This window comes from Neoarius graeffei, chromosome 14 (assembly GCF_027579695.1).
Source record: "Neoarius graeffei isolate fNeoGra1 chromosome 14, fNeoGra1.pri, whole genome shotgun sequence".
Taxonomy (NCBI): Eukaryota; Metazoa; Chordata; class Actinopteri; order Siluriformes; family Ariidae; genus Neoarius; species Neoarius graeffei.
Window position 1 is genome coordinate 25,099,221 of NC_083582.1, and position 20,670 is coordinate 25,119,890.

The 20,670-nt window shown below is 42.0% G+C and overlaps 1 protein-coding gene across 2 annotated transcripts in view; it reads right to left on the bottom strand.

Moving 5' to 3' along the window:
• The window catches only part of taok2b (TAO kinase 2b), a 102,370-nt gene that overhangs the window by 37,581 nt on the left and 44,119 nt on the right, over positions 1 to 20,670 (bottom strand). For both annotated transcript variants that reach the window (XM_060939467.1, XM_060939466.1), the window contains exons 6-10: positions 12,967 to 13,063; positions 9,238 to 9,351; positions 8,959 to 9,050; positions 283 to 376; positions 27 to 108 (exon numbers count right to left, since the gene is read on the bottom strand). In XM_060939467.1, the coding sequence (XP_060795450.1) occupies positions 27 to 108; positions 283 to 376; positions 8,959 to 9,050; positions 9,238 to 9,351; positions 12,967 to 13,063 (479 nt within the window). The remainder of the gene's footprint in view (positions 1 to 26; positions 109 to 282; positions 377 to 8,958; positions 9,051 to 9,237; positions 9,352 to 12,966; positions 13,064 to 20,670) is intronic.

A 20,670-nucleotide genomic window follows, 5' to 3' on the forward strand; every position in this document is an offset into this window, starting at 1 on the left:
AATTTTGAGAAGGTAATAATGGTCACCTTGAGCAGCACGTCAGAGGTAGGTCTGTCCTGGGAAATCTTCTGTAGACAGGAGTCCACAAAATTTCGGAAATAATCCGACCTGAAATAAAAACAAACAAACAGCGTGTCAAGTGTGAGATGAGGAGGAAGGCGATAAAATGCATTAAAAAAGACATCATATGGAGTCTTCAGAAAATCAAGGTGTGAAAGGAGAGTCCTGAGAGAGGCAGAAATCAAGATAAATATGTGATGTTCATCAGAAATGTCGTCTTACCAGTGATTCGACTGCAGGACTGGGCTTTCATTCTGAGCGATGTGATATAAGGCACTCATAGCATTCATGTTAAATAAGGGAGGCTTTCTCTCCGCTGTGAGAAGTGGACAGAAACACTAGATTTGTTGAGCAGCACAAAACTGTGTTTTTATTATCTCAAGAAGAATTCTACTCAGTTCTTTTTTCCAAGTTACAAAGTTTTATAAAAAAAAGTTTAAACCGTCATTTGTCAGCATGATATTCTCACATTTATGCCAATTTGGCTCTCGAGTCCAATATGGGTTGTTTTACAATCAGGGTACAAAGTTTGTGTCATAGGGGTCCAAAATTCAAATTGATTCAAACTGGTTCTTGTACCAGTTTTTAAGTGAAGGACAAGTTAAAGAACAGATTTCAGGTAATTTTTTGACATACGTGTATGGTAGTTTTGTGTAATCTGCTATAAGATGGGAGAAACAAATGAAGTGATTCTCGGAGAGGACATTTTTTTTGACAATTCAGAATCCACTACTTCCATAGTGCTTTTAAATACAAGGCTGTAAGCTTTGTGTTCGTTGTCTCTAATATTTATGTCCCAATATCTTGACCACATTTTAGGATGAAAATAATCATTTTAGATATGTTATTTTATATTGAAAAATTAGCTGTCTTGGAGAGGACTTTTTTTTTTTTTTACACAATTACATACTAATTTGATCAAAATAGTCTGAAAACTTACTGGCATTCAACATTAAAACTTAACTATGTTTCCAATGATATGGAACCAAATATTTGTTTTATGGTATAAAGAATGATTTAAGTGCATACCTTTTGGAGCTACCTGTGGTCAAAAAAAAGCACTTTTTCTAAATGACACGAGTAATTTTGCTAAATATGACATATATTGCCATACATTCACCAAAAATAACGTCATCACCAATTTTTTTTTTGCATGGTAAATAGAGCTATCACAGGGCTACAATAAACAACCAAGTTTATTTAGTCAAGCCTTTTGATATTGAAGATAATAAAGTGTTAAATGTGATTTTTAGCTTGCGTACCCTGATTGCAAAACAACCCATATCCTTTAACACCTCATTGTAAAATGTGCATAATACCAACAGAAGATTAATTGTAATTCCTATAAAAGCTACACTTCCTCTGCATATTAAAAAGAATTGTAATGCCCTATTAATGGTTTTAAATGCATAATTTTCATATTAATAAGAAACCTAGCATAGTCGTTGTGGAGATGCGATAACAAATGGTGCAGCTGTGATCGACAACTGACTTGACTCGGCAACTTTGCAATCCAGAAAATATCAAGCATGATACTGATGGAGGATGTGGTATTCGCATTAAAGTTGAAGCTCTGGAATCTGATCTGTTTGAGCCAGGTGTTCAGATGAGGAGGTGAGAGAGCTGACAGAATAAAGGATTAAAGCACTGCTCTCTTCAGCTAGAGATGCCCACTTGAACGGCATTGTGGGTAACATAGGAACCCATTAGTTAAAGTGAAATTAAACGAGCATGTCGACAGAATAATTGTAAATCAAATAAACGCTTTCAGGGCTCCAGACTGCCAACATTTTTCGAGACAACGTGGCTAAAGTGTATAATTAGGTGCACCAGTGTGACGTGCAAATATTTTTTGTTATGTAATTTTATTTTGTGCAAATAAATTTGTTTCTGTTATCAGAGGAACACAGTCCTGTGCAAAATGTCACCATGGAGTCAGAGTGTAGTAATGAACCTACAGTCTGAGAGAGTTCTACACAAACACACTGAACTGTACAATAGCTGCACGCATGTGAAAAGGAAATAAATCGACTAAAGCAGGAAAAACTATTTTGGATAAAATTGTTATTGTCCATTACACACTGATCAACCTGTGTGACTCAGTTGTGCCTTTTGAATAGAGAATAAATGAAGAGGGAACTAAACGTTAACCGTTTATTGAAATTTTTACAAAGAGTAATAGTTACTGTATGACTATATGTACAACTGGAATGTGCCGATTCTGTTAGTATTTATAATTATTTGTACCATCCACTACTGGATAAAATTAAAATAACATCTTACAACATTGAAAGTCTACAGCAAGATACTTTACAAATAACACCTCAGATATTTGCTTTAACAATAATAAGCATCACTGTATAAATGATAGAGTGCAAATAGCTGTGTAATTAGATGTCCGTGGAGTTGCAGAAACATGGAGGGACAGTAATACCATCTAGCCCACAGTTCAGGTCAGAGTCCTTTGAGAGTAAATTCTTTTGCCAAAGAAGGTTTTCCTGCTTTTGTATTTTTTTTTAAACTCCTCTTCCGTGTCGGGACTCTGGGGAGGGTGTATTCCAACATGTAGCTAATGCTAGGCCACAAATCTGCACCATTACTCCAGTCGTTTAGAGGAATTTTGTACAGCTCATAACCACTAATAAACTCTAATCTCCATGTATATCTATCCTTTGCTTCTTTCTGACTAAGATTATCCAAGTAATACGGTAAAGCTTTTGTAGCTGTAGTTTTCTTCAGACAACAACAGATGTTGGACATTTCCACTTGGCTTCAGTGTGTGAACAAAGTTTGCTTATCCCCCAGGCAGAGGGTAGTGAGGTAAATGTGATCATTTTATGCTGCAATTCACAACTATTCTATAGGTTTTCCTTAAAGGACCCATGGCATGGTGGTTTGTTGATGCTTTAAACGGGATCGTGGAGGCTTCCGGATGTTATATCCGCAGCCTTTCTCGAAATGAACCCTCGGAACGTAGATATAGCCTCCTGGAAGAAAGCCCCATTTCAGCCCTTTTCCCAGTGCGTCGTTTTGCTAATGAGAAGCATGGAGGCGGGGAAGGGTAGAGGGTGGGGGCGTGCCATGGGGGGGAGGGGCTGCCGTCTGCCTCCCAAGCCGGCCGAGAGCGCTCCTCGTCAGGCACGGTCAGGCGGGCGAATGCCCTGGTCCGTCCGCCCTGTCTAAAAAAAAAAATGGTACAACTCGAGCCCATGGTAAAACTGGGACTTTGTCGGGTTTTTTTCAGCCTGAGGCCCATGGTAAAACTGAGCAGTTTTACCATGGAGGAGTGGGGACTTTGCCGTTTCCTCCCCCCAACTCGCCCCTGGGAGAACCGCTGCCTCCACGGGCGGCCGGTGCCGCTGGAGGGCTGCCCGCACGACCTCGGCTCCCGACAAAAGATTGGATCTAGGGCTGACTTTCAATGGATCGCAGCGATGGAGCTGCTCTGCCACTCACGACACCCTGGCCCAGAATCAGGGAAAAATACCGCGCGCTGACGTCATTAAGGTGCGACGCGAGGAAATAAAATAAATTCAACAAATGTTTAGGTTTTTACTGAACAAACAAACAAATAAAATGAACAAGTGACTTAAAAAAAAAAAGAATGTGGGTGTCTTTGTAAAAACTGTTTTGATTGGCTATTATAACAGAGGTAGCGCAGAGTACCTGGCTAACTGCAGGAAGCGGTTAGCTGCACAGCTAATGTAGCCATTGCAAACGCACCGATTTTAAAACACGGCAAAACGACTTAACAGTTATACACTTACTTGTTCGGTGTTTGTGGCTAATGCAGCAGGGATGCTTGGTACGGATCCAGGCTTCAGTGACCGTTGATGTGCAAAACCTGCCCTGTACTGTCCCAAGTTGTGGAAACATTCCTCAGGAAAATGCTTCCGACAAACATACACCGTCTTAGGCAGACTCGACGGCGTATTATTGAAGTAAATCAAATTAAGCCACTGCGTCTTCAGGGGCTCTCCCGTCGGCAGTAAAAACAGACTCTTTTCTGTGTTGTCACATCCATGTACAGCGCAATTTCCATGTTTCGCTCGCTTAGGTGATGCCATGTTGTTGTGTCCTCTATGGTCTCCTCACTACAACTGGGCGGGGCAATCCATACAGTGGGTGGGAATCCGGGGGGGGGGGGGGGGGGGGGGGGCATGGGGATCATCTCCCTTGCTGACGTAGTAAAGGGAAGAGCTTATCAACGCGCTGTTTTGACGTGCCATTCTCAAATGTTGGGCATAGTTTGGTTTACACATTATGAAATTTCTAGCCACTGGGGTGACTTAAGAAGGTCAGAGGTACTCAATTTAACGTTAAAAAACCTCAGAAAGTGAAAATTTCATGCCATGGGACCTTTTAAAAAAAAAAATAGGTTCTCGCAAAATAGGGGGGCACATGGGTTTAAAAGCCATTTGTCAAGCCCTGATATGTTTGGAACGTGATGTTCTCCAGAGAGACGGGAGTTTAAAAATGAATTTAAAAAAATTATATTTTATTTATTTATTATTTTTAAAAATATTTAATTTTTTTATTTTATTTTTTTATTTGGGGGGGGGGGGGGGGGGGCGCGCTAAAGGCTACATGAAGCATGAAAACGCGTTGTGCTGCATTGCATGTCGATTTAAGTGGTAAATTTTGTGACCCTAAAATTTCCCAGTAATGAGCACTAGGGCCACTAGTAGAAACAAAGTTAAACTGGAGCCCTGTCTTTTTCGAAACGTTCTTTTAATATCAAGCCTGAACAGAGCCTTCTATTTATTTATTTTAAAAACACTAGAAACACGGGCGGCACGGTGGTGTAGTGGTTAGCGCTGTCGCCTCACAGCAAGAAGGTCCGGGTTCGAGCCCCGTGGCCGGCGAGGGCCCTTCTGTGTGGAGTTTGCATGTTCTCCCCGTGTCCGCGTGGGTTTCCTCCGGGTGCTCCGGTTTCCCCCACAGTCCAAAGACACGCAGGTTAGGTTAACTGGTGACTCTAAATTGACCGTAGGTGTGAGTGTGAATGGTTGTCTGTGTCTATGTGTCAGCCCTGTGATGACCTGGCGACTTGTCCAGGGTGTACCCCGCCTTTCGCCCGTAGTCAGCTGGGATAGGCTCCAGCTTGCCTGCGACCCTGTAGAACAGGATAAAGTGGCTAGAGATAATGAGATGAGAGATGAGACTAGAAACACATGCTCTCGGTTTCTCACTGTGAAAAATACTTCATGTACTCCTAAAAGGTCATCAGATGATGAGTCAGCAAATCCACTAAAAGTGTAACTTTACTAAAAATACAACAGTGGCGCTTGAAAGTTTGTGAACCGTTTAGAATTGTCTACATTTCTACATAAAGTTTCAAATCTGGTTTCAGATTTTCACACAAGTCCTAAAAGTAGATTGAGGACCCAATTAAATGAGTGGCAAAAATATGTGAACTTTTGCTTTCAGAATCTGGTGTGACCCCCCCTAACCTTGTGCATAACTGCAACTAAATGTACTCTTGATCAGTCCTGCATTCAGCTTGGAGGAATTTTAGCCTGCTCCTCCATACAGAAGAATTTCAACTCTGGGATGTTGGTGGGTTTCCTCACATGAACTGTTTGCACAACATTTCTACTGGATTAAGATCAGGACTTTGACTTGGTCATTCCAAAAGATTAACTTTATTCTTCAACCAATCTTTGGGAGAACGACTTGCGTACAGATATGCTGATATTTTCATTTAGTATTCACTGGAATTGTTCAGAATTCATTGTTCCATCAATGACTGCATGCCATCCTGGCCCAGATGCAGCAAAACAGGCCCAAACCATGACATTACGACCACCATGTTTCACAGATGGGATACGGTTCTTCTGCTGGAACGCAGGGCTTTCCTTTTGCCAAACAATGCTTACTAGTTAAACCAACATTTTTCCAAATAGCCTTCTGGATTGCCCTTGTGATTTATACAAACTGTCGTCAGACAGCAATGTTCTTTTTGGAGAGCAGTGGCTTTCTCCTTACAACCCTGCCATGCACACCACTGTTATTCAGTGATCTCTAATGGTGGACTCATGAACATTGGTAAGAGAGGCCTTTAGTTGCTTAGAAGTTACCCTGGGTTCCTTTATTGAGGTATTTCACCTGACGTCACAGGGTCACGTGACGCCCCGGTGTCCGCCATTTTGAACGTCAAGCTACATACTAACGCTGCAGACAGAGAGGGAGAACCAGTTTGAAAAAAAACGTGTTACAGACACCTAGAATAGATTAATTTGTCAGTAAGTACTCTATAAATAACCATGGTGTTTGCTTGTTGTGCTGTGGGCTGCCACAACAGACAGGGACAGCGTGCAGGACGCTCCTTTTACCGGTTTCTAGTGATGGGAATTTCGGCTCTTTTTCGGGAGCCGACTCTTTTGGCTCTTCTTACTATAAGGAGCCGGCTCTTTCGGCTCCCAAACAGCTCCTGAGATTTTATTTTTGATTTAATTGCTGCAATTAACTAGTTAATTAATTACATTATTATTTATATTTTATCAATAGGATGTTTTCCATTTTATTTTTTAGTTTTTGTAGCCATTGTAAAGCTTTGTAAAGTATAGCAGTGTAACAATGTTCTAGCTATAGAAATAAAACTTACTTACCAATTTATAAATTATTTTCTCACAAACATAATGCAAAACTGTGTTATATTACCAATATAAAATACACAGCTGATTTCCCCCTCCTCAGGTGCCTCACAGACTCCTCTCCCCTGCGCTCCACAGCTTTAAGAATTACACCAATTTTCGTATTTTCACAGCTGTGAATGACATCAACCCCCCCCAACCAAAAAAAGTAGGCGTACACCATGCTACTTTTTTTTTCCTTTGAATGGTAATAGACAACACAAAGACGCAATCGGACAGCAACTTTTTTTGTGAAAGTCTCTCTCTCTCTCTCTCTCTCTCTCTCTCAGGCACCTAAGGACAAAAAACTAATTCGGCTCCCCCAACTCGGCTCCCACCGAAGAGCCGGCTCCCGTCGTTCACTTCAAAGAGCCGGCTCTTTGAACCGGATCGTTCGCGATCGACACATCACTACCGGTTTCCTACTGACCCAGACAAGCGGGCCAAATGGATTGCAGCTGTGAAGAGACAGGATTGGGAGCCAACAGAGTACTCCAGACTTTGCAGTGATCATTTCATTTCAGGTTAGTTTATCAGTTAACGCAATTTTGATAAAATATATAGCAAAAAGTAAATGGGTCAGTGTTTGTTAACCCATCTGAGCAGTGAAACAAGGCAGTGTTAATTTGTCTAGGGTTGCATGTAGCAGACATCAGACATAAAACGCAATAACAGAGGCTAGAAAGAAACGGGACACAGAAATAAATAAACAGGGCTCCATACCAAGGCTGGGTACAGTGTTTGTGATAAAAGACAGATCCAATTTAACACGAATCACAGCTTACTTTCTTGTTAAAATGTGCAAAGGTCTCCACCATCTCATCTTGCACTGAAGGACTTAAGCGTGCCGTCCAAAATGGCTGCGTCACGTGACTTGGTCACGTGGGTGAAATACCTCAATAACCTCACGGATGATCACACGCCTTGCTCTTGGAGTGATATTTGTTGGTCCACCACTCCTGGGGAGGGTAATCGTGATCTTGAATTTCCGCCATCTGTCTGACAGTTGATTGGTGGAGTCCACACTCTTTAGAGATTGTCTTGTAACCTTTTCCAGGTTGATAAGCATCAACAACCCATTTGAGATTTCTGTTCTCAGAAAAAAAAAAAGTCTCTGAGAACAGAAAGATGTTCTCAGAAATCTCCTTTGTTTGTGCCAGGATACACTTCCATAAATACGTATTGTCAAGACCAGACTGATAGACCTCTGTTCTTTAAATAAAACACAGCCCCCACTCACACCTGATTGTCATCCCACTGACTGAAAACACCTAACTATTTTCACCATCAAATTAGCTGCTAATCCTAGAGGTTCACATACTTTTGCCACTCACTAATATGTAATCTTGGATCATTCTTTTCTCATTTGTTTGAGTTCTCTTTATCTACCTTTAGGATAAGTAGGACTTGTGTGAAAATCTGATGTTTGTCATATTTATGCAGAATTATAGAAAATTGGACTGCCCTGCCCACATACACACACTCCTTGGCCTTGGGACCTTATGTCCTGTCTGAAAATAGAGAAGACTCGATAGTCAGCCCATGGATCAGGAAAAAAAAAAAAAGGTTCTACAAGATGTGGGGTTCACTCCTCGCATACTTTGAGGCCTGATGTTATAATGGAACCATAGATAGGTGGCGTTTTTGCCCTTGACCTCCAAAAAGCTTATTACACTTCATGGCCAGGCATCCTTACTACTTCATGGTACTACGGTCATGACCACTATTCTAAATCATCATTATTAATAATTCTTTCCATCATATTTGTTATTATTGTTTACTTCATTTTTTTCTCTATTTGCTACACACTGCCAGCTGATTTTTTTTTTTTGGTGGTGGTGGTGGTGGGGAATAAATCACAAATAAATTTGTGATGCCATTTCTACGGTCATGTGATTATCCTACTGTTCATTAACCTGTTTTGTGTCCGCTTTAAAATCAATATCAATTAGATTGAAAATTCGAAAGGATTCACAAACTTTCGAGCACCACCACCACTATTACTACTACTACCACTACTACTACTACTACTACTAATAATAATAACAAAATTATTCCCCTATATTCCAGTTACATTCCTGACTGGTCTGTTTTAGATGGATAATCTGTTTACAACCTACAATGCAACAACCAACAGAACACTTTCCTATACTTTCCTATAACTTAATGTATTGATTTATAATTCAGAAAGTGAAAAATATCTGTCAATATTCTACAGTAACCTACAAAACCAAACAAGCTTTCCAAATGCTCAATCACTTACCCAGCTCTATACATGTGATGCCAAGTGACCACACATCCACTTTCCCATCATACTGGCCCTCATCCATAGCCAGGATCACCTCAGGAGCCATCCTACAGCAAACACATTCCTGACTATTAACAGTGCATCTGCCTTTAGTTACCGAAATATTACATATGCAAAACACACCTTAAAAAAAATAAATAAATAAAATAATTTACAGGCAACACATTCTGGCTTTTATCACACATTCATTGAATTTTATAAAAAGTCATTCAAAAAAAAAAGTTCATGTCTCACCAGTAGGGCGTGCCTACAAAAGAATTGGCAGGTGCCACGATGGAAGCAGAGCCAAAATCTCCCAATTTCACCTGCCCCGGCTCCGTCAGCAGGATATTTCCAGCCTTAACATCTCTGTGAGGAAATATTAAAAGACATCATCAGTAAGAGACACAATATCAAGGAACCATAATGCATAGTGAATAACCACCATGACAGGGGAAAGGGGTGGACCTTGGGTTTGACCACATCTTAATGAGAATCTTACTGCCACCTCTTTCAATTCGCGCCAACTTCAGCATAAATCATGCAGCATTTTACAGAAAGGCAGCTCAGACAGACTATGAGAATCATTATTGCATTCTGTTGCACTTTGTTCCTGATTTATTTACTCATTAAAAGCAGAGCAGGCGGAGAGGGCAAATTTCTTGAATTATAGAACAAAAAAACATGATAAACTCTATAAACTTGTGATCTCGTAACTGTAAAGTTCATTTATCAGCACATTTTACAAAAAAGCTGGGAAGTGGTCTTACTCAATGTCAGTTTATTTGTATTGGGCTTTCAACAACATTGTCTCGAAGCAGCTTTACAGAAAAATAAAAGACTTCAAACATTTAAACTAATTTTATCCCTAATAAAATGTATTTATCCCTGATGAGCAAGCCTGAGGCAACAGTGGCAAGGAAAAACTCCCTCAGATGGCACGAGGAAGAACCCAGACTCAAAAGGGAACCCATCCTCATTTGGGTAATAACCGATAGCGTGATTAGAAATAACTCGCTTCTTAGACAAATGCGTGATACACTATGAACTCGATTTGTACTGGTGTGTCCTAGGCATATTTCAATCCCACACCGTCAAATCACTTCTTGGGTTTATAGCACAAACGTAATCAAAATCAGACGCTAGCGAGTGAACAACAAAAAAGGTCTTGCAATACAGTAGTTTCAGAGATCAGGTAGTGGTGGGAGGTTTACAGACATAAATGAGAAACTACAGAAAACAGCAAGGAAGGTTAAATGCCATTTATTCTGTATATGGCAGCCATGGCCTGAAGGTTAGAGAAGCAGCTTTGGGCCCAAAGGGTTGCTGGTTTGATTCCGGGGACCAGCAGGAAAACCGTGAGGGGGAGTTGACTGAATGAACAACCCTTACCCTTCCCTCTATATTATGGGTGAAATGCTCTTCAGCAAGGCACCTAAACCCCAACTGCTCCCAGGGCACTGTAGTATAGCTCACCCACTGCTCTGGGTATGTGTGTGTTCATTGCTCACGTGTGTTCACTGCTTCAGATGAGTTAAATGCAGAGGAGGAATTTCACTGTGCTTAAAGGAATACTCCGGAGTGAAATGCTTTTTAGGGCTATTTTCGCATGACTGGGAGTGCATACATTGAGTTGGTAGCACAATCACGTCAATCGGTTGCGTTTTGAGAAAGTTGTTTTGTGATTTAAACTGAAAGCGCTAACATGGCAGTGCGAGGGGCATGTCATTTCGCCGATACAAAACACTGTTTTTAAAACCATTGCCAAGGTCCAAACAACATTACAGTTCAGTGGAAGTGAGTACAGGGTTCCTACACACAAACTGAAGTGTCCCTGGCTCTGTAAGTGTACGGACAGATCGTCTAGAAGACTGAATACAAAACATTTACCTTCCCGAAAGTAGTTGTTCTCCAGACGCCATCTTCGGGGACAGTCCGTAAAAGTCAAGTGCTGAGTGCAGAGCTAAATCCTCTGGAAATGCACAATTTCGTAGCATCACATGACCTCCCATTCAAAATTCCAACCCGCTTGGACTATAATGTTGTTGCATGCAGTTTGCTTTTAATTTCGAACTAAACACTAGACTGTGTTTCCATAAAATGCTACGAAATTGTGCATTCCAGAGGATTTAGCTCTGCACTCGGCTTTTACGGACTGTCCCCTGTAGATGGCGTCTGGAGAACAACTACTTTCAGGAAGGTACGTGTTAGAGCCCTGCACTCCCGCGGGACCCGACGCAAAGCAGTGCGACGCGGGACAAATTTTGAAAGCTCATTGCGGGCGCGGGCGGGAGGGGGAGTGCACAATGCGGGAGCGGGAGGGAGAGGTGATAAGCTGCAGTCCCGCTAACTAAAAACGTGTTTAAAATAAAATTTATAAATTATTAATTTATGTCTATCATATATAATTTGTGCTGGGTATTTTATTTGGCATTAATAAAAACATTTTAAGATGGCTAAATTTGCGGATGTGGTCTAATCTCGCGTACGTTTCCGATTCTTCCGTGTTTGAGATCTCCGATCATGGCAGAAGAGCAGAGCTCCTCTAGTGAAGCTCACAGTGCTTCAGAAGCAAGTGCTGCTTTAAAAAGAGGTACATTGCTTGAAATGCACCCCTGAACGTGAGCTGTAGATATTTATGCTCAAATCCACTCAAAGTAGGGGGCGGGGCACCATCACGCTGTGTCTTTAAATTATATTAATTTCTTATAGGCCTACTTGTATTTCCTAGAATGTAAATGTGAGGAGTGACATAAGCTATGTGCAATGTACAATATTCTTAATATCCACTGTAGATTTTGGTAGATGTGCTAGGTATCTCTGTAAAGCCTCAGCTGCGCATGCCGCCTGGCAACGCGCACCCTCGCTACGTGCGCTAGGTGAAGGATCGGTCACTGGAGAGCTCAGCATGTTTAATTCCCCAAGCCAATGACAAGAACTTTCGTGAGAAATAACGCGAACGTCTGCATCATGCGGGATTTGCGGGCGGGAGCGGGACAAAATATGGCAGGTGCGGGCGGGAGCGGGACTGAAAATCATAATTCTTTGCGGGAGCAGGCCTGCACAATGCGGGAGAGGGACTGAAAATCCTGTCCCGCGCAGACCTCTAGTACGTGTTTTGTATTCAGTCTTCTAGACGATCTGTCCGTACACTTACAGAGCCAGGGACACTTCAGTTTGTGTGTAGGAACCCTGTACTCACTTCCACTGAACTGTAATGTTGTTTGGACCTTGGCAATGGTTTTAAAAACAGCGTTTTGTATCAGCGAAATGACATGCCCCTCGCACTGCCGTGTTAGCGCTTTCGGTTTAAATCACAAAACAACTTTCTCAAAACACAACCGATTGACCTGATTGTGCTACCAACTCAACGTATGCACTCCCAATCATGCGAAAGTAGCCCTAAAAAGCATTTCACTCCGGAGTATTCCTTTAAGTGTACATGTGACAAATAAAGGCTTCTTATAGTAGTAAAGACTACAGAGACTGCAGATGTAGCAGGTCATAACTGGTCAGCATTCTGTCAGGGCCTGATAGGAATGGGATTAAAAAAAATAATAATAAAAACGGGCACACCTCTAGTTTGAGTGACTCAACTCAAGGAGTTAATACCCCTCTCCAATCATTACAGAACACCTCCATGACACAGTGTTACATGTTTTTGGCCCGTCTTTTAAAATGTTTTGTCGTTGCTATCGCAAAGCCTATTCACAAATATCGACAAGCTTTTGCATGTATACTCCATGCTAAAACTGTGGTGCTCAGATACCTATGGATGAGCACAGAGCATGAGAGATTCCAGCAGCTTGTGCCTGGATATGTGCATCACATGTTTCAGTAGAACTTACACAAATTAAAACCCCCACATCTTTTAACATAATTAATACAACTGTATTCATAGTAAATGAATAAGACAATGACATTGGTTCCCCTTTTACATAAGTATTAAAACTAGAAACCAGGAGCTGGGGGAACTGACACTACCTGTGAATCATGTTGTGGGAGTGGAGGTACACCAGGCCCTGCAGAGCACCATGAATGATCGCTGCAATCTCTACTTCCTGCAGTGGCTTCTTGTGCACTGAGGGGGAAAAAAAAAAAAAAACAGGAAGAAATACAAAACAGCAGTTCCCAGTTTCATCAGTGCACCATCAGGCTCTTATCATTCTAACGTATAACTCCGTGTGCAACAATCGAAGATGGAGTGGAATTCTGACATTAAATAAATGAAACATGCACAACATTCAAGTTATTTAATAGAATAAAGGGTCACAACAAGTGTTTTTCCATAGTCAGGGAACAGTAATGCCAGAATAAAACTTTCATTTCCACTGTGAAAAAGGTCAAAGTCTTCTTTATCATGTGTACTGTAGGTCAAGCTCACATATATTGAACTGTGAGGCTCATGTACTCTGTTACACAACACACAAAGAGCAAGATAATCATAATAATAAGGTTTATAAGAAGGTTGCAAGGAGTTTCTAAAAACGTTACTTGATAAAGCGTTACAGCAGTGCTTTCATGCAAAGTAACAGCACTGAAGTAAAGTACATGAGGTCCCAGTACGCACACATTGTAAAATGATTTAATGACAAACTGGTAACTTGAGAAGTGGACATAAGGCTAATATAGTAACGTGATAGCCTGTAGGTACAGTGTCTTGCAAAAGTATTCATCCCTCTTGGTGTTTGTCCTATTTTGTTGTAGTACAAGCTGTAATTAAAATGGATTTTTGGAGGGTAAGCACCATTTGATTTACACAACATGCCTACCAGTTTAAAAAGGTGCAAACTTTTTTTTTTTTTTTTAATCGTGACACAAACAATAAGATGAACTAGAGACCTGTGCAGGTCTGAGCTCAGGATGCCAGGATTTGAACAGATGTTGCAAAGTCTGTTCCTTTCCTGGACAGCGCTCCAGACCGCTCTGCCATGGAGGATTACGTCGCAAACCGAGGTTATGTAATGTGGCACTTATACAGTGGCGTCACACTGCGACGATGGAATCGCTGCCTGAGGCTGGCACACCACTGACCATCTTACACAATTCTTAAACACGCTTGAACTCAGTTAAACATACAGACAGGTGCCAAAGCCTCAACCAAAAACCAGAAATCCGGAGTGTGCATAGATATTCACCCCCAGTGTCAATACTTTGCAGAGCCACCTTCTGCTGCAATTACAGCTGCAAGTCTCTTGGGGTATGTCTCCATTAGGATAGCACATCTAGCCACTGGGATTTTGCCCATTCCTCAAGAGAAAACTGCTCCAACTCCTTCAAGTTAGATGGGTTGCGTTGGTGTACAGCAATCTTCAAGTTATGCCACATATTCTGAATTGGATTGAGGTCTGGGCTTTGATTAGGCCATTCCAAGACATTTAAAACGTTTCCCTTTAAACCACTCCAGCGTAGCTTTATCAGCATGTTTAGGGTGAACCTTCATCCCAGTCTCAAACCTCTGGCTGACTCAAACAGGCTTTCCTCCAGAATTACCCTGTATTTAGTGCCATCCATCTTTCCTTCAATCCTGACCAGCTTTCCTGTCCCTGCAGATGAAAAATATCCCCACAGCATGATGCTACCACCACCACCACGCTCCACTGTAGGAATGGTGTTCTCAGGATGATGGTGTTAGGTTTGTGCCCCACATGGCGTTTTACCAGGATGGCCAAAAAGTTCAATTTTAGTCTCATCTGACCAGGGAACCTTCTTCCATGTGTTTGGGGATTCTGCCACATGCTGTTGGGCAAATTCCAAATGTGTTTTCTTATTTTTTCCTTTAAGCAATGGCTTTTTTCTGGCCAGTCTTCCATAAAGCCCCACTCTGTAGAGTGTACGGCTCAAAGTGGTCCTATGGACAGACATTCCCATCACTGCTATGAAGCTTTGCAGCTCCTTCCGCATTATCTTTGGTGTCTTTGTTGCATCTCTGATTAATGCACTCCTTGCCCGGTCTGTGAGTTTTGGTGAGTGGCCTCCCCTTGTCAGGTTTGTAGTGGTGCCATATTCTTTCCATTCTGCTTTAAATGGTGCTCCCTGGGATTTCTTTTTTTTATATAAGCCAACCGTGATGTATACTTCTCCACAGCTTCGTCTCTGACCTGTTTGGAGGCTCCTTAGTTTTCATGTTGCTTGCTTAGTAGTGTTACAGAGTCAAGGTCCTTCCAGAACAGGCTGATTTATACAGACATTATGTGACCTGTAATGTCTATAATTCAAATCTGTAATTCAAGTCTGTAATTGATTGCATTACAATCAAAGTGACACTGATTGCACACAGATGGATCTTAACCAACTAATTATGTGACTTATGAAGTGAATTGCTTGGACCAGCTCTTATTTAGGAGTTTCATACAAAAGGGGGTGAATACCTATGCACACTCCAAATTTCTGCTTTTTCATCTTATTGTTTGCGTCACCAAAAAAAAAAAAACACACCCACAAGACAATTTGTACCTTTAAAATGGTAGGCATGTTGTGTGAATCAAATGGTGCTAACCCCCCAAAATCCATTTTAAAGGTAGACTGCCTTTCAGATTTTTCAAGTGCAAGTCATAAAAAGAATTTTCCCTGACACCCAATTATTTTTGTTTTGTGGACCTAAAGCTACTGAATTCGAATCACAGACTTCCAATTTTATGAGGCCCACCAATAGAACAATTAATGAATTTAGGGCCACGTGGACCTAAATTCGCTGCCATTTTTGCCTGCTTCAACACAACCCAATTTCAGATACTACGTCATGCATCACGTGGTGGGCTTTCCCTGTTCACGCAAGGCACTGTGGGATACAAATTTGAAAAAGGAGAGAAAAATGGAGGACGTGAGTGTACGAATGAAATATGGAGGACTGACTACAATAATGGGCGGCGCACAGTGGTGTAGTGGTTAGCGCTGTCGCCTCACACCAAGAAGGTCCGGGTTCGAGCCCTGTGGCCTTTCTGTGCGGAGTTTGCATGTTCTCCCCGTGTCCGCGTGGGTTTCCTCCGGGTGCTCCGGTTTCCCCCACAGTCCAAAGACATGCAGGTTAGGTTAACTGGTGACTCTAAATTGACCGTAGGTGTGAATGGTTGTCTGTGTCTATGTGTCAGCCCTGTGATGACCTGGCGACTTGTCCAGGGTGTACCCCGCCTTTCACCCGTAGTCAGCTGGGATAGGCTCCAGCTTGCCTGTGACCCTGTAGAACAGGATAAAGCGGCTAGAGATAATGAGATGAGACTACAATAATGGAAAGCAAGAAAAGACGTATTGCAAAGGAAAGGAAACGCAGAACCCAAAGTAATAAATATCGGCGGTCAGCGAGCACCTCGGTGTGATCAGCGGTTCATTTAGCAACAAAATGATGTAACTGCCCATGCACGGTCAAATAGCCCTTTTCCACTACCCTTTTTCAGCTCACTTCAGCCCGACACGGCTCGCGTTTCGACTACCTCAGAGCAGCACGACTCAGCTCGCTTCAGCCTTACTTAGCACCCAAAACTCGCACGGTTTTGGAGTGGGGCTGAAGCGAGCCAAACCGAGCCGAGTGGGGCTAGGGGTGTGAGGAGACACTCCCCTGTGCACTGATTGGTGAGGAGGAGTGTCCTCACATGCCCACACACGCCCCGCGAGCACGCTGGGATCTGTAAACACCGTAAACCCGGAAGAAGAAGAATTACGAATTACAAGAATTATGAAGCCTTATGCGCCTCGCCTCATCTATACGCTCTTGCCAGTATCTGTTGACGTTGTCGGTGACAACAAGCCACAGCACCAAGACCAGCAACACTAACGACTCCATGTCCTCCATGTTTATTGTTTACTATCCAGGTCGTGAGACTACCGCTTAAAAGATCACTGATGTCACTGTTTGCGCCGCCTAACGACATCACGTGACGTCCACCCACTTTCGGCTAACTCCACCCAATGTGTCCACCCACTTCCAGCCAGCACGGTTCAGCACGGTTGTAGTTGAAATGCAGCTCCAACAGCCCCACTCAGCTCGACTCAGCACGGCACGGCTCAGCCCAACTCAGCCGCGTTGGTAATGGAAAAGCGGCAAAAGTAAACCTGCATATGCGCAGGCTTGCTTGATGGCGTGAAGCGGACGATTTCATGCACATTATTTGCTAGGGAACCCCCTCAAATTAAATAACTTCCCAGCCACAGAATGGCCTGATAATTTGTGAGATATTACAGAAGTAAACTATCACAATGACCAAATTTCAAAGGGAACTAAATTTCACCAGTTTTATGAAATCGAAAGGCAGGCTCACTTTAATTCCAACCTGTAATGCAACAGCACAGGACAAAACACCAAGGGGGATGAATACTTTTGCAACGTAAACGCTGTTTCCGAGATCTGAATCGTTCAGGAACGTCGGTCAGATGGTAACCTGAGAAAAAAAGTCTGTTTTGATTTTGTGAGGATTTCTCAGAAACAGTAACCAGTAAACTTATGCCTGGAGGCAGAGCCTGTGACCTCCCACACAGTGATGCAACTGGGTCATATGGTACACGGAGAAGAGTTTTTAAGGATGTTAAGGGCCGGTGCAAACTCCTTGAGCTTTTAAAATCCTAGCTCTAGAATTTGTATGATCAGGAAGGACCAGGAAACCTGAAGCTGCTTTCTACGATGGCTCTGTTGATGTGTATGGGGAGGTGTTCTCCCTGCTGAAAATTCCTGTAGTCCATTACTAAAACCTTCATCTTGCTGCTGTTGAATGTGGCGTTATCATTCTGACCAAGATCAGAGCTCTTCTCCATGGGCATCTTTTTCATCTCGGCATGGCCTAATGGTTAGAGAAGCAGCTTTGGGACCAAAAGTTTGCCAGTTCGATTCCCTGGACCAGCAGGGATGGCTGAAGTACCCTTGAGCAAGGCACCTAACCCCCAACCGCTCCCCAAGCTGCTCTGGGTATGCTGTATGTAGCTCTGGATAAGAACGTCTGCTAAATGCCATTAATGTAATCTCTTTTGTGATGAGACCCAGAATAGTTGTTTCACTAACTAAGTACCGTATTAACACAAAGTAGTTGCCCAAGAAAAGGGAGTACAAGTGTGGGTTAAGTTTACATGCTGCAAGGCTTCTGTGGTCAGAGACAGAGTGAAGGAGGTTCAGTTATCAAGTCGCATCAATTACTGTCTCTATGAGGAAGTTTAGGCATAAATAATTAAGTTGTGTGGTGAGTTTAGCAGGTATGATGGACTTAAATGCCAAGCTGTAACGAATAGAAACCACTCGTGTTTTTTCATTTGCTGAATCTGGCAGGTCTGAACTGTCCACCCACCTCCTCAGTGACTGTCCAGTAATGATGTGTGAACGAATGGGAGGTGGAAACTCTGACACCTTCCTCAAGCTCGTTCATCACAGACAGTGTGGGGTCATGATGAATTTATCAGTTTAACTGCCTTTTACACGGATATTCCACAATACTGCTATAGATACTTCAATATCCCAGCTTTAGTAATTTACAGTGAAATGGTCACGTTATTGTGTGTTTTTACACAGGGTGCTGACATTCCACAACCAGAGGTGTGACGTACAGTACGGTGCAAATTCTTATTCCCCCCCCATACAAACTGTGTTATAGATTTCTATTTTATGACTTCTACATTGAGTCAATGCAAAAACATTTTAGAGTTCCAAACATTCATTTTCTAGCACAAAATTAAAACGTTACAGAAAGTTTGTATCTGAGCAACACACTACATAAGAGACCACTTTTGAGATTAAAAAAAGAAAAGAAAAACAATGAAGGCTACTGGGTTCTGCTGCAAAATTAAGAAGCAACTATGACCGTCAACGTGTCCAGAAGAACGGTGGCTGGTTCTGCAAGATCCTCGGTAAAACCTACAGCTCTTTTCCTTATAAAGCTGCACTCCTTGCACCCAAGACTTTTTTTTTTTTTAAAGCAAACTGTCATCTTACACCAAATACTGATTTTATTATGGCTTACTGCTGTTTATAGTATTATAACATAAGTATTAGCACCCAAGTCTGAGGCCCGCAACCTTGGTCTTCTCTTCGATCATAATCTCTCTCTAAAGGGTCAGATTACTAATTGTTGCAAAGCGTCTTTTATGGCTTTGAGTAACATTGCTAAGATTCGACGATATCTGGATCAAGACCAAGCTGAAAAGTTGGTCCATGCTTTTGTCACCTCTAGAGTGGACCACTGTAACAGCCTGTTGTATGGCTTACCTGCTTATGAGATCAACAAGCTTCAACGGGTCCTGAATGCTGCTGCCAGAGTTGTTGCAAGACCAAAGCCTGATGATAATATCCAAGATATTCTGAGGAGGTTACATTGGCTTCCAGTTCAAGATCGAATAATCTACAAGATCCTGTTACTGATGTATAAAATACATAAGGGCCTTGCACCTCAATACCTAACTTGTCTCTTGAACGATTACTCTACAACTCTATGTCTGAGGTCCACTACGAAGAATCTCTTGGCTGTTCCGTGCACATACACAAAAACCTATGGAGTTCGTGCTTTCTCTGTAATGGCACCGAAGCTCTGGAATGCTCTCCCTGCTGAGCTTAAAGACTCTCCTTCAATAGATAGTTTTAAATCTAAGTTAAAGACATTTTTGTTTAAGTGATTAACCACCATGATTATTTTTTTTATCAGCTATTCGTATCTTTTGAATATTTATGATTCTTACTGTAAAAAGCATTGAGATTTCTATGTGAATATGCGTTTTTAAGAAATAAAATTATTATTACTGCTGTTTATAGTATTTTTTTTTAATGTTGAAACATTTCATTTCATTATTTTTAAGCCATTTTGTGTGTGTGCCTAAGACTTTTGCACAGTACCTTATAACCCAATAGTGCTTCAGCGTCTAGGACGATGTACAACAACGGAAATACAATTACCCCGAGCATACTGGCGTTACTTTCAAAACAATGAGTGCTGCTTTTGTTAGCCACGCACTGGTTGAAAAGTGTACCATTCCTCAAATCCAAGCAAAATTGCTGTGCGATCAGAAATATGGTGCAGGAAAAAGCGAAGAGAATTAGGACGCGGTGTAAAGCAGAAAGATCCACGGACATTAGACACTGTAGACGGAGGCATTTTAATTTGTGCTCGTCTCGGAATGAAGAATGACCAAAAAGAAATATGGTTTATTACAAAACTTGACATCATGGCATTACTTGGACTGAAGCAGGATTGCATGCATCTTACTACAAGTTAGGGTCTCGAACCAGCTGTAGTGGAAAATGAACTAATGATACCAAAAGCAAGTAGAGTCAAGTCAAGTAGAGCCGATACCATGCAGTGGAAAAGGGTTATATGGGTCTTAACCTGGCAGACAAGCAGCAAATAATACATATGCAAAAAGGGATGTTCCAAACTGCATTTTTGGAGATGGCCGTGTAGTTGAGAATCAGTTAGAATGGCGAGCGAAGCCATGGGAAGAGAGCAGCAAAGCAATTACACCTGGGACTGATCTACAGTCGTGTGTGTGTGTTCGTTCTGTGGTAGTGACGATCGAAGGTTTAAAAAGAGAGAAGAAAGAGAGGAGAGCAAAGAGAGAAGTTGAGATACAGCACAGAGCTGTGCAAGCGCACGCTTGTGTGTATCTCAGAATGAGACGGTGAAGCTATAAAACAGCGGAAAAACGCAAGTTGAAAGTGAATAAAGCATTAGTCAAAGCAACCCGTCTCTCCACCCTTTCAGGCTCCCAACCCCCTGAAGT